This window comes from Peromyscus leucopus, chromosome 9 (assembly GCF_004664715.2).
Source record: "Peromyscus leucopus breed LL Stock chromosome 9, UCI_PerLeu_2.1, whole genome shotgun sequence".
Classification (NCBI taxonomy): Eukaryota; Metazoa; Chordata; class Mammalia; order Rodentia; family Cricetidae; genus Peromyscus; species Peromyscus leucopus.
Window position 1 is genome coordinate 45,307,698 of NC_051070.1, and position 13,571 is coordinate 45,321,268.

General features: G+C 42.9%; 1 protein-coding gene across 7 annotated transcripts in view; it reads right to left on the reverse strand.

The window, feature by feature from the left end:
* The window catches only part of Epsti1 (epithelial stromal interaction 1), a 102,435-nt gene that overhangs the window by 21,358 nt on the left and 67,506 nt on the right, over positions 1-13,571 (reverse strand). For 4 of the 7 annotated variants that reach the window (XM_037208371.1, XM_037208370.1, XM_028878513.2 and 1 more), the window contains exons 8-9: positions 6,002-6,034; positions 4,110-4,193 (exon numbers count right to left, since the gene is read on the reverse strand). In XM_037208371.1, the coding sequence (XP_037064266.1) occupies positions 4,110-4,193; positions 6,002-6,034 (117 nt within the window). The remainder of the gene's footprint in view (positions 1-4,109; positions 4,194-6,001; positions 6,035-13,571) is intronic. The other 3 variants (XM_037208372.1, XM_037208373.1, XM_028878532.2) reach the window with 1 other exon arrangement.

Sequence of the window (13,571 nt, forward strand, 5' to 3'; positions counted from 1 at the left end):
TCCTTTTAAATTTTCATTTCTTGCCTTATCGAGTTGACTAAAATAATTCCCAAAGCTGTTCCATGCAATATTAACAGTTTTGCCTCAAACAGATCTGAGGAACACTATGTCAGAATTTCCAGAATGATCTTGGTTTATATGGTAGGAATTATAAGAATCCCATGTTTCTCATTTTGGTATTTTGGCACTAATGATAAATATATTGGGTTTTAGTTTGGAAGGCTATACCTATGCTAAGAATATCCTTTTTATTATAGTTTAATAAAATTTTGTTTAATTGACAGAATTAATTTAAAAGTCTATCTTTTTTTTTTCCCTGCCACTTAAAAGATCTCTGAACACCAGACAGTGGTGGCACACACCTTTAATCCCAGCACTCAGGAGGCAGAGGCAGGAGGATGTCTGTGAGTTCAAGGCCATCCTGGTCTACAGAGGGAGATCTAGAACAGGCACCAAAACTACACAGAGAAACCCTGTCTCAAACAAACAAACAAATAAACAAACAAACAAAATCAGTGAATATTTTTTTCGGTAGTTTTCCTATAGCAAAAATAAAATATAACAAATTCTAACAGGTAGTTTTTGCATTTTTAGAAACTATTTTATCTTTTACTTATAAATTACTACTTGAGAGAAAAATTCTACTTTTATTTTCAGTATTAAATCTTTAGCTTTTGAAACTTTTATATCTAAAAGATCTGTGTTCTCTCTCTCTCTCTCTCTCTCTCTCTCTCTCTCTCTCTCTCTCTGTGTGTGTGTGTGTGTGTGTGTGTGTGTGTGTGTGTGAATGTACACACACTTACTATGTACCTATACTTAAACAATAGCTTAAAAAAAGCCTAAAATGTTTAATCCTTTTCCTTGATCTGGAACAGTTTCTAAGCATAATGAAAAAAAAAAAAAAAAAAAACTGCCATGTAAAAAATTCCGAAGAACTTACTTCTAACATTAAGCTTAGTCTGTTGGGGTAAGGAGCTCCCAGGAAACTTTCCAGATCAAGGTATTTCCATTTGTCTTTGTGCACTTTTTAATTCTTTGTCATTTTATGTTTTCCGAGAAAGTCATTCACTTCATGGAGATTTTCAACTTATTAGCATAGCCTTCCCTGCAGCAACAGGAGCATAATCCTCCCAAAGCTGCCTCTCTGGACCCCCAGATCTAAGGTTGTATGTTTATGTCTGTTCGTTTAATCTCTTCCAAATCATGCTTGCTGCAGATCCCTTCAGCCTGCTGACGTTATCACAGAATGCACGGCTGGAGTTTCTAAACAGCTGCTTCGTCAAGTTTCTAATTATTAAGTTATTAATTTCTGTTCTTATCTTAATTACTTCCTTTAGTTTCACTTATTGTTTCTGCTGTAAATTCCTTGGTACGTAATTCATGACTTTTCTTCTTCTTTTTATGTATTCAATGGATTTAACAGTTGTAATTTCCTTTCTCTGTGCACAGCTCTGCATGCATTTCCCATAAGATGCTAGCACTACAACTTTTTATGGCTTCCATAACAACTTTGTTTCCTAATTATCTGAGTGCCTTCTGGTTTCCTTTGTTGCCTTTTCACTTTCTAAATTAAACCGATAACCATACAAAACTCGGGGAGTACAATCAACCTATTAGAAATGATAGAAAAGGCCAACAAGGTAAAAAGGACAGGGCAAGTTACATGGAGTGTGGCAGCCCACAAAAGCTTCCTAGTGAGACCTGAGCTTACTTTACACAGCAAAGCTGCATTAGGGGATGGATGACCATGTGCATGGTCACCAGGTGTCTGGGATGGTTTGCACTTGACTGTGCTGGGGGGAGGTCTTTTGCTCCACTCCTTGGCATTCCTTTAAAAGCACTTTAGTAGAGACAGAAGGGGCCAGTGGGTTTTGACCCAGGCCCTCCCGAGCTATCCTGTGTTTCTAACTGTCTCTCTTCTCTATACTTCTGTCTACATATTTCTCACTTCTCCCCCTTCAAGAGCACCCTGGGGGGGGGAGCAGGTCTCCCTCAGTAGAGTACATGGAGGACGACTGCATGAGCAGGATGCACTAGAGCTGAGTTAACCGTGCCTCCACAGGAGCTTTGTGAAGGAATACCAACGTCTCTACTGGGGCCACCAGCTGGAGAAGGGCATCCAGGGCATGTTTGTGTTGGCTTCTCTCCTCAGTCCATCACACCAAACAGAGGAGTAGAGAATGAGCTCAGAGAAATAGTATGCCAGGGATCTGTGACCACAGAATAAGCCACCACACATAAGGACAGTGGCTGCTTATCTCGGGTCCAGGCGAACATAAGCAAGAATCACCAAACATGAAGAAACAAATGCATGGGAGAGAAAACGGGAAATACAGTTGGTATATGAAGTTGAAAGTTTAATATGTGGATAGTTACCATCAGTGGAGAGATGAGAATATTAGATTCATAAAGCGGAACATTGCTACAATAAAGCCAATGAGCGGTTTGGGTGAGCAAATGAATGCAATATATGTGTCAAATAAGCACACAGTGCAGAGTCCTGAGAGACTGCAGTCAACGGGATGATCCAGTGCCTTCTTCAGAATGAGATGCAGAGGGAAGGAGCAGAAGGAAGAGTGAAGACGTATGGAGAACTGATCCTGCCTGTCTGGAATCCATTTGATAGATGTCCCGGGAATGGTGAGCAGCGACGGAACAAGGGAATAGACACCGACAGAAAGCCAGAGAGATGCATGCATTTTCAGATCCGAAGAGACAAGCAGAGTCGGTGCAGCAAGATTAAAAACAGAAATAGAAGCACTGTAAATCTTCTCATAATATGGGAGGGGAGGGGGGAGGAGTGATTAATAAACACAACAGAGAAAAATGCAACCAGAGATCATAAAAATAAAGAAAACACGGTGAATGAAATGTCAGTTACGTGGCAAGAGTACAAACATGGGCAAATGAACTACCAACCACAGAAAATGAGGACACATCAAACCACAAATGCAAAGAGACCATGACACAGAGTGAAAGAAAATCAGCCACTTTCATCACTGGACATACATTTTAGACCAGTAACACAGAGGGGTAAAAACTGAGTGATAGGAAAATGCTACATAAACCCTAAGAACAATGAGGTACAGGAACTGTTGGATAAAATACAGAAAGACAAAAAGGAAATTTACCTGAAAGATAATTAATGAGAAGAACAGACTTTTTCAAATCAACACTGAAAGGCAATCTCCCTTAGCCTGGTTGCCCAAATCTACAGCCTATGTTCACGGTGAAAACCAATCACAATCATGCAGAATGGAATTTCCCTAGACAGGGAGACGAACTAGGATTGGATCTTTGGCCTGGAACGGCCCCTCCATTTTCTGGCACATAGGCCATGTCATATCGAGTGGAATCCTCTAGACGAGCCAGGGTGTGGCTGAGGAGAAGGCAGTCAGCACCGGGATGGACCAGACTGCACTTCTCACAGCTTCGCATCTGTTTCCCTACAGCACAGGTTACCACACTGTCCTGAATGTCCGTACAATTAAAAGCACAAGGCAGGACTTCTCTGTCTGCTTTGAATTACCAATCTGCCCCACTACTAGAGCCTGCTCGTGGAAAGCATGCTTGACCATCAAATCACAATTTTAGTTTTAGTTACCAGACTAGAAACTTTTAGTTGTGAAATCCAGCCATTCAGAAGTTAGGAGGTTCTGCACTCGTCTCACTGATTTCCATCACTCAAAGTGTGCTGGATGCTCTTCATGTGTATGCATGTGTGTACAGATGTCTACCCCAGTTTCATAACACTTCTTTCATTCAAAGCCCTGGACTCTCCGCTGGATGCCATTTGTAACTTCATCTACCCTTGGCTCACATGGGGGTTGGTTATGTTTTGTGTTCACGTGTGTGTTTTCCTCTTCTCTGTGGACGGCCAGCACCGGCTGTGGCCAAAACGGTACAACCCACTGTAGGGCTACATAAGTAAACATTTTGGCTGGAAGGAGCCGCCTCCATAGAACAAATCCAGAATCCATCTTTTGTTTGCAATGTGTTGTCAGTTTTTCCAAAATCTTTTTAAGAATCTAAACATGTCTGTTCAGCAAGCCTTCAAAAGCACCTGGTACTTGAAGCAATCTGCAGTAACAAGGAAGGCTCGTAAATACCTTCTGATGTTGTCCATCCCTCATCTTCTGCGATTTTTGGTTGTCTTCCTTCCGTAGAGAATCCTTGTGTATTTGGCTACTGGCCTGCAAAGGTACAAGCAGAGAAGCATCAATTCAGTGCATCCATCTTCCTACCAAGGGACTGCTGTTAATAACTCAGCCTCCATGTGGAGCATACACTAAGCTTTCCATACATACTTGCTTATTGAGTGATTTATGCATACATCTGAAGACATCCCCTGGGATATATAAAAAGAAGGCTAGTGTAAGCACAATCATCTAGCACATTTTAAAGGATGATTTAAATGTTTGTTTAATTAAGCTGTAAAATTTCTCCTCAGAGATAACTGACATAATTCATCCCTTCTGGTGGAAAGCTAAAGATTTCACAATTATTCCAACCGACTGATTGGTCCCTCTCACAGACAGTAACGACACTGGCTGTAGAATCACTACCGTGACCACTGCTCATTTGTGGTATCTATTAAACTCTGCCAATTGGTGATTGATAACACGTAACTCCAAAGATGTATTTCTTTCTAAGCCTTTATCTGTACCTGACACACAGTTCTATTCCCAAGAGGAGGAGATGAAAAGCCTTTTCTGGACCACAGGAGCTTTGAGAGAGCCAGCACCTTCAACAGGATGTCCTGCTGTCTTTCTGACTCACTGTCGTAGCCCAACACACTGTCCTATGGACCAATTATTATGAAATGTATGAGATCGCAAGTAGTCATGGTGCCTGACTTATGATGCTTCACTTGTGAGTTTTTTTTTTCTTTCAACTTTATGGTTGTGCAAAAGTGATGTGCATGCAGTTTTGATCTTCTCGCAGTCTGGTGATATGTAGTAACACATTAGCTCTGGATGCTTGGCGGTGGGAGCAAGCCACACATTCCGTCAGCCATGCAATCAGGAGGATAAATGACTGACGCTCCACAGCCTGCGATGATGCTAAGCCAGGGTGTTCCCTAGGTTAGATACATTACATACATTCTGACTTGCCATACTTTCAAATTACGATCGGTTTATTTGGGTGTAAACCCCATCGTGAGCTCAGACTATCTATATTCTGTTCAAGTGTCATGTACTTTTTCTACTTCACACTGAACTTGTAGTCCCAGCCTCCAAAAGGCAGGAAGCACAACCTGAAAACCTAGTGCTCCCGAAACTGCATCCATCTCATAAAACTCCCAGCAGCAGCGACTGAGAAAGCCCCATATTTCAGGCCTCGTTCTATGGACTAGAAATCCGGCTAGCCTGTGTACTTGGTTCCCCCTGTTCCCGTACTATAATTTTTCTCAAGTACTTCTTAGATCATCCCCCCATTCTTATAACCATAAAAATCCATCTCCCACCATCGACCAGCAAGAACCACTCTCCAGGGAGGGAGAGAGGCTTTCAGAATCACATCATGCAGAAGCATCACTGAGGCTGGTGGAGCTCTGTGTGTCCAGAAATCCCTCAAATATCCAAAGCCTGCTTCATCACACAAGCAACCTCCACACCACGACTTTCTCTTATCTCTATACCCAAACAATGTAGTTGTGATAAGCCACAGCAAGTGGGTAGTGGTTCTCTCATGCCCTTTCTATTTATAGTAGAGAAAGCTAATCTTAATCACAAATATTCCACATGAGACCCAGGGAGCAAGGCAGAATGCAAGTAAATATTATGTCTTGAACAAGGAACATGAATTCTGCTTGAATGCCTTTCCTTATAAATGTATCACATTGTTCTTTATCAGAATATGAGTCTTATTTTTCAGCTGAGACATAAGAGGCTTATTATGCATATGAGGTGCCATATAAAAGGCCACAAGAACTGAGGAGTCACATGATACCTTAGCTATAGAGAGCTCAAAGTTACTTGCAACCCTAATTCATGCTTACCCAACTGGGATCTCTAGGCAGGACTGGAAGTTTCTGTTCAAAGGAATACAGGAGAAAATATGTTTTATTTTCTATTTTTTCTTAGTTCTTAATACTAGCCAAGTCTAAATCACTGCATTAATATTTGTATAGCATTAAATATTTACTTGATATAGTAATTGACACTGAAGTTTTGTCATTAAGCCAATGCACACTTTTCTCCATTTTTCTCAAAGCTGTGCTTACAATGCATTCATTCATAAACAATACCTGGATGTTACAATGCATTCATTCATAAACAATACCTGAATGCTTACAATGCATTCATTCATAAACAATACCTGAGTCACCTATGTACAAGAGTTGCATCAAAACAAGATCCCAAACTTCAGACTTTAATAACTTTGTGTGGAAGTCAGAGAGACAGTGATTTACAGTTCCAAGGCATGTTAACTATTGTAACATACGAAGCTAGAAAAGATGGCATTTAATCAAATAGGGTCAAAAACACCTTCTCCAACTGGGTGATGTTAAGCTATATTTCAGAGAATGAATAGGAAACTGATTAAGAAAGGAGACTATTTTTGGTTGTGAACCTAGTGCTTAATGGCTGAGCCATCTTGATGTCTGTGGCTCCTATTTCCACTGTGGGTTGCTGATTTCAGGGATCATGGCGACGATGTAGGGTCATGTCGGTGTCTAAGGACCATGCTGCCACTGGGCCATACTGATTTGGGTGTCCTTTGCTGTCACCTGAGGCCATGGTGACATCCAGACCCGGACTGCTGCCATGAATCTATGCCTGGATCTGTGGTCCTACCGCAGCCAGGATCTGTGTTGACATCTGTGGCTTCTAGTACAACCAAAGGCTGTGTGGTTGCCTGGGGTCTCAATAGCCACCTGGGACCATGTTGGTACCCTGAGAACCATGCTTCTTCCAGGGCCATACAGATCTGAGTGGCCAGTGTTTCCACCAGGAGCCAGGATGTTATCCTGGCCTGAGCTGCTGCCAAAGGCCATGTCTGAGTCAGTGGTCCAGCTACAGCTCAGGTTTGTGGTGATGTCTATGGCCTGTGTCCCCTCAGGGAACCATAGGAACAAAAAATCAGAGGGACATGCTGAGCCAGCTCACCCTTCACTGGCCTGGGACAGCTGGCCCTGCCTCTTGCTAAACACTGTAGCAAGAGAGCTGGCCCCTGCACTTGGGAGAGATGCCTCCACCCCTCACCACAGGTGAGGGAGAACTAACCCTGATGGCATAGGCATAGGGGAGCTGGCTGTGCCCTCTTGCCTGAGGCAGGTGACCCCAATGGCCCAGACTGACCAGCTCAACTACCACCCAGACCCATAGCTGGGCCTTGGGTTGACCCACCCTGACATCTACCCCATCTAGGACCTGCTGGGGCTGGTGAAGGGACTGGTCCTGTGGGAAGATACCCACAGGATCTCCATAACTCAGGGCAGCCACAGGATATCCCAGAAGAATTTCAGTGAGGATCCAGTGATGATGGTGTACTGAAACCAGAGGCCTTGGACCAGACCAATGATTCATTGCAATGAACATTTGCTAGGAAAGCAGATTGGACGAAAGGGAATACTATGTGTCACACTGCTCCTAATGCCACCAGGACAAATGAAGAGGTGATGGGGAGGTGGGAAAGAAGGGAAAGTGAAGATGTGGCTTTGAGGTTTGGGGGGTGTTCGTTTGTTTTGTTCTTATTTTCATTTGATTGGCTGCTCTGTTTTGTTTTGGTTTGATTTTTTAAAATTTTCTTTTTGGGGGGCACTGCATGGGTAAGGGAAGGATATGGGGGGGACTGGGAGGTGAGCATAATTAAAGTGCATGATGTGAAATTCCTAAAGAATCAATAAAGAAATTACATTAAATTTAAAAAAAAAAGAAATTCAGGAAAAAAAAAAAGGAGAATAACATCCTATGAACAGATGACAAATCACATTGTTTTAGATAGCATTCAGTCCTAAATGGGATGTCTTCATCAAAGCCTGATCCTTCAAGGCTCGGGGGTCTGTGTGGAAAAGGAGACAGAAAGACTGTAAGAGCCAGAGGTGGGAGAAGACTCCAGGAAACAGTGTCTGCCAGACACAGCAGAGCTGATGCCCATAGGAACTCACAGAGACCGTGACAGCAGGCACAGGCCTGCACAGGTTCAAACCAGACAAAGTTCCAGCACGCAGAAGCAGAAGTGGACACCAGGTCCGCCCTAATCAAGAAGATATTTGCAATGAATACCTGATGGGAAAGGGAAATTCGGTTTTCTCCAACAGAGTATCACTGGATCCATAACCATAACAACTGCAGAGCAAGCCTCATGCCCAGGAGTAGTCGGTCAACACCAATGAACTCCAAGGGGGCCTTTGCTGTGGAGGTTTTGTTTCATTTGGCAATTCTCTTTGTCTTACTGGCTTCTTTGTTTGTTTTGATTTCCTTTTTTTTTTTTTTTTTTTTTTTTGATGGCTTTTTCTTTTTTGAGAGAGAGAGAACATGAAGTTGGGTGGGTAGGAAGGTGGGAGGAACTGGGAGGTGTTGAGAAAGGGAAAACATGATCAAAACATACTGCATGAAAAAAATTAAATTAGAAAAACAATGTTTACTAAAGAGTTTGCTCATGCTCCCATTGTCAAACCAGCTCAGACAGGTGGCTCAAAGTTCAGAAATCTGCTGTCTCGTGGCTCTAGACATGATAATTTCAAAATCAAGGTTACTCCTTCTGACTGTGAGGGAGGGATTTATCTGTCCCATCCCTCCTGTCTGGCTTGCAGGGTCATAGTTATCCCGTGTCTCCATATACTTCCTGTCTGACTTGTAGGGGTCATAGTCATCCTTTGTCTCCCCATACTTCCTTTCTGGCTTGCAGGGGTCATAGTCATCCCTTTCTTTTCCCACCACTTCCTTCTACATGTAACTCTCTCAGTTTCATGTTGAATTTCATACTGATCAGCCCTGTGAAGCTCCTATCTTCAAATGAGCTCACATTCAAAAATGGTCGGGTTTAGGTTTCAACACATAAACCTGGAGGGCTTCATAACATCCCAAGATAAATTTTCATATCAGATGATGGAGTAAGGATGTTTGTACTTCTAGATATTTTTCTCTCAAAGATTAACCTAAAAACAAAGCAAAATAAAACAAACTATTTTCAAAAAATCAAGAGAAGTTGGGTCTGGAGAGATGGCTGAGTGGTTACTAGCACTGGCTGTGATGGACCAACCTGGTTCCATCTTAAGCCATGTTGATACAAGGTCAAAATAAGAGCATTCCTACTTACTGTAAAATTTGGATTTGATCATGTCTTGACCCATCTTCTGGAATCTGACATGGTCTCTGACACTCTATACCCTGACCTTCACCGAGATAAGATGTTCTGCCAAATAATTCTGAGATGTTCTGACAAGTTCCTACATAACCAAAAAGCCTAAGAAAGCTCCTAGCCTTGTAATTCTTCAGGCTATATAAGCCTCACATTTTCTCGTGTTCAATGTTATTTTCCCAAACCCCACTTTAAGGAAACAGCCCTGTCTGACAGAAAATAAAGCTTGTTTAATTTGAGCAAAGAATTTGAGTGATGGTCTTATTCTCTTCCAGAGGGATTAATAGCTGTTCTCTCAGAGGACCCAAGTTCAGTTCCCAGCACCCACATGGTGGGCAAATAATATCTTAACTCCAGTTTCAAAATATTTAATTCACTCTTGTGGTCTCTGAGGGCACTGCATGCATATAGTGCAGCATACAAGCAGGTAAAAACGCCCATACACATAAGAAATAAAAATAAACACAAAAAATGATTTAGTCAAGAGACATCATCACTCACAGATGGAAATGTATCAAGCCAAATTGATCAAGAAACAAAAAGTGATACAAGAGTAGCTGGCAGGGGTCAGAGGGCAGGGCAGAGGAGATTAGTTCCTTTTCTCTTTGCTGTGATAACACACCCGACAAGGTGCCATTTAAAGGAAGAAGAGTTTATTTGGGCTGACAGTTCAAGGGGGCCCATTCCTCCACTGTGAGAGGATCAAAATGCCCTGAGCAGGAACCCAGAGGTCACATTGCATCCACAGTCAGGAAGAGGAGAGTGGACAGAGGAGGGGGCAGGCTATAAAACCTCAGGGCCCACCCCCAACTTTTCACCTCCTTCAGTCAAGCTCTACCTTCTAAAGCAGTGGTCTTCAGCCTTCCCAAGGCCGTGACCCTTTAATACAGTTCCTCATGCTGTGGTGACCCCCAGTCACCAAATTATCTCACTGCTATTTCACAACTGATTCACTACTGCTGTGAATCAGAATGTGAATATCTGATAGGCAGGATATCTGATATCTGACCCCTGTGAAGGGGGGTCGTGACCCACAAATTGAGAACCATTGTTCTAAAGGTTCTGTGACCTTCCCAGACACCATCAGCAGCTGGGATCACGTGTTCAAATACATGAGTCTATGGGAGACATTTCACATTCAAAACACAAACAGACAGCCCCCTCCCTTTTTCTTCCTCAGAGCTGCATGAGGGTGTAATACATGGATGCACCAGCTATTTGGGGAGCCAGATGGGCCACAGGAAGACGAAAGAAAGAAATTATTAGGAAGTGCAAATAGCTGCTTGCCCCCTTGTCCTGAAAACTCAAGTGCTAATTCTCTCAGTCCTCACAGGAAATCCAAAGTGTATTCTCTGGCAAAAATGAAAGCAGACACAGCAAGCCTAGAAGGCAACAATGGTGAGCAGGCAAAGGCTACATAGGATCCTGCAGGCTGACGCCCTCCGTGGGGTTTTCACCTGTCTCCTGCACTGTGGCCGCCCAAATGAAAAGGGTGGTACATTCTTTCCAAAGAAATGGAGACAGATTCCCAGAAAACGACCAAGATTTCCCTCCTCCACAAAAACAATCAAATCCATAAAACACTTGGAGGATAAAGTCACAAAAGTGTGTCAGCAGGCAGGAGCTAAAGGGACTGGAAGATAAATTCAAGGAGAAAAGAAAAATGTTTAAAAGATAAAGTTAGAAAATAAATCCAGGTGGCCTGGGATTAGAGAAATGGGAATTCCATAAGGGGAAAATGAAGCGAAATGAATAAAAAGAAAGTAGCACTAGAAACTTATCTAGGACTAGAAATGAGTTTCCAAGTTGAAAATGAGTAATAAAAACCCTCCTACTCAGTCACATCACTACGGACTGTCAGGAGAAGAAAGGGGGATGTTAAACTATTCCCCAGGAAAGCAGGTTTACAAAACTCCTATAAGAACTAAAATCCAGATGCCCTTGGATTGCTCAGGAGCCAATACTGAAAAGTAGAAGAGCAGGACCATCAAAACTCAGGAGCCAACTTCTATCCAGTTTGGAACTGCAAGCAAAGTGGGGGGGGTTGTAAAAATAGTGTCCCACACAGAAGGACCTGAACGCATTTGCCTTCCCTGTGTCTTCTCCACGGAAACTATTAGACAAGATGTTACATTGAAACAAAGGAACAAAGCCTACAAGCAGAAGCTAAGGAGATCGCAAAGTCGGGGAACTCGAGATAAAAAGACAATAAAGGCGATTCCCAAGACACTCAGACAGTCCTTCTCGACCTTGGCTGCACTTCACAGCTGCCTTGGGTGCTTTGAAAACCCTCCAGTCCGGGGCACACTGTAGCTGGATCTCTGGGGGTGTGACCTAGGCATGAACAAGGTTTTTATTATTATTATTATTATTATTATTATTATTATTAAGAAATTTTTTATTCATTTTTATATACCAATCATAGATCCCCCCTTTCTTCTCTCCTCCTACCCCTCCAGCCTTCCCCCTCAAGCCACCCCCCATTCCCTCCTCTAAGAAGGTAAGGCTTGCCATGGGGAGTCTGCAGAGCCTGGTACATTCAGTAGAAGCAGGTCCAAGCCCCTCCCTCTGCCTCAAGGCTGTACGAGGTGTCCCACCATAGGCAGTGGGCTCCAAAAAGCCAGCTCAAGCACAGTATGGACAAGTTTTAAAGCTCCCCAGATCAGTTCACTGGGCAGAGGAATCTCTGACCCACTGTGCTAAAGGAAAGCTCCAGAACAACCCCTATAGTCTGGACTAGAAAAAGAAGCTGCATTCAGAGCAGGAGCGAGGTGGCATCTGAATGGGGAAGACAGAACCGAGGAGCTAGCTGACAGTCACAAAATGGAATATGTGTGGAATCTTTAGCCAAGAAGTATTGGGTGGGACATCTGGAAAGACTAAAGACGGTTTCCTGTGAACATTTGATCAAGAAAATACAAAAATAAAATAGAACCTTCTCAAATGTTTACAAGTTGCAAAAGACAGACAGTGCAACCAGATTTATACTAACTAACTGGCTGGGCAAGGAAAAGACACTCAGATAGGGCATAGTAATGGGAAGCCCGAAACACTGGTAATGCTGAGAGAATGAAAAGAAGAAATGAGTTGGCAAGGTTTGAAAGTCATCAAGAGATAGTAATATACGCATGTTAACGGATATTGCCAAAAACCAAAAGGGTACAAAATGCTCTCCCAGAGATATTTCCACTCCATTCCCTAGAATATGTTCATATCACCACCTAAGACAAGAGGAACAGCAAGGTGGGAGGCTAGTCTCGATCAGCTGGGGAGACCCAGTGGAATTCCAAGAGTCCACATGACAAAAAGGCAAGAGGTCAGAGCAGGGCAGAGGGAGAAGAAGAGACCCAGCTGATGTGGCATGGGACAGGCAGCCTGAGTGACAGGGGCTGCAGAAGGCAAGGCACCGATGCCCACAGTCTCCACAGAAGGAACCAGTCCTGTCGGTTTTAGTGTCTTCAGACTCATCTTGGATTTCTGGCCCCCAGAAACATAAAAAAATAATTGAGTTCACTTACATCAAGACACCCTCAGTGCAGGTCCTTCTTAACCTTGGCTGCCCTTCACAGCTACCCACTGTTAGTCTACAGTGGTTCTTTGTTGTTGAATATTAGTTGAAGATGTGTTACATTTACTTACACTGTGGAACATTTATTTAATGATGCAAAGATGCCTTGTGTTCTTTTATGTTATTTGTTTAACTCTGTAAAGCTGTGCTACTTTGTCTATCGAAAACACCTGATTGGTCTAATTAAGAGCTGAATGGCCAACAACTAGGCAGAAGAGAGAAATAGGCAGGTCTTCTAGGCAGAGAGAATAAATAAAAGGAGAGAGACAAGGGACAAGTGAGAAAAGGAGAAGGAGAAGAGGATGCCAGGGGCCAGCCAGCCAGCAACACAGCCAGCCACTGAGTAAGAAAGAAAGGAAAACATAGAATACAGAAAGGTAAAAGCCCAGAGGCAAAAGGTAGATGGGATAATTTAAGTTAAGAAAAGCTGGCTGGAAATAGGCCAAGCTAAGGCCGGGCATTCATAAGTAAGAATAAGCCTCCGTGTATTTATTTGGGAGCTGGGTGGTGGGGCCCCAAAGAGCAAAGAATAAAAACAACCAACAACAGTTTGTTGCATCAACAGCAGAAAATACAAGGACTTTGGGGTGTTTGTATGCAAACAGGACAAAACAGAGCAGAGGGGGTGCAGACATAGGAGCATCGTGAAATGTTTTAAAGGAATGAACATGTGACCCATGGATAAAAATTGCAA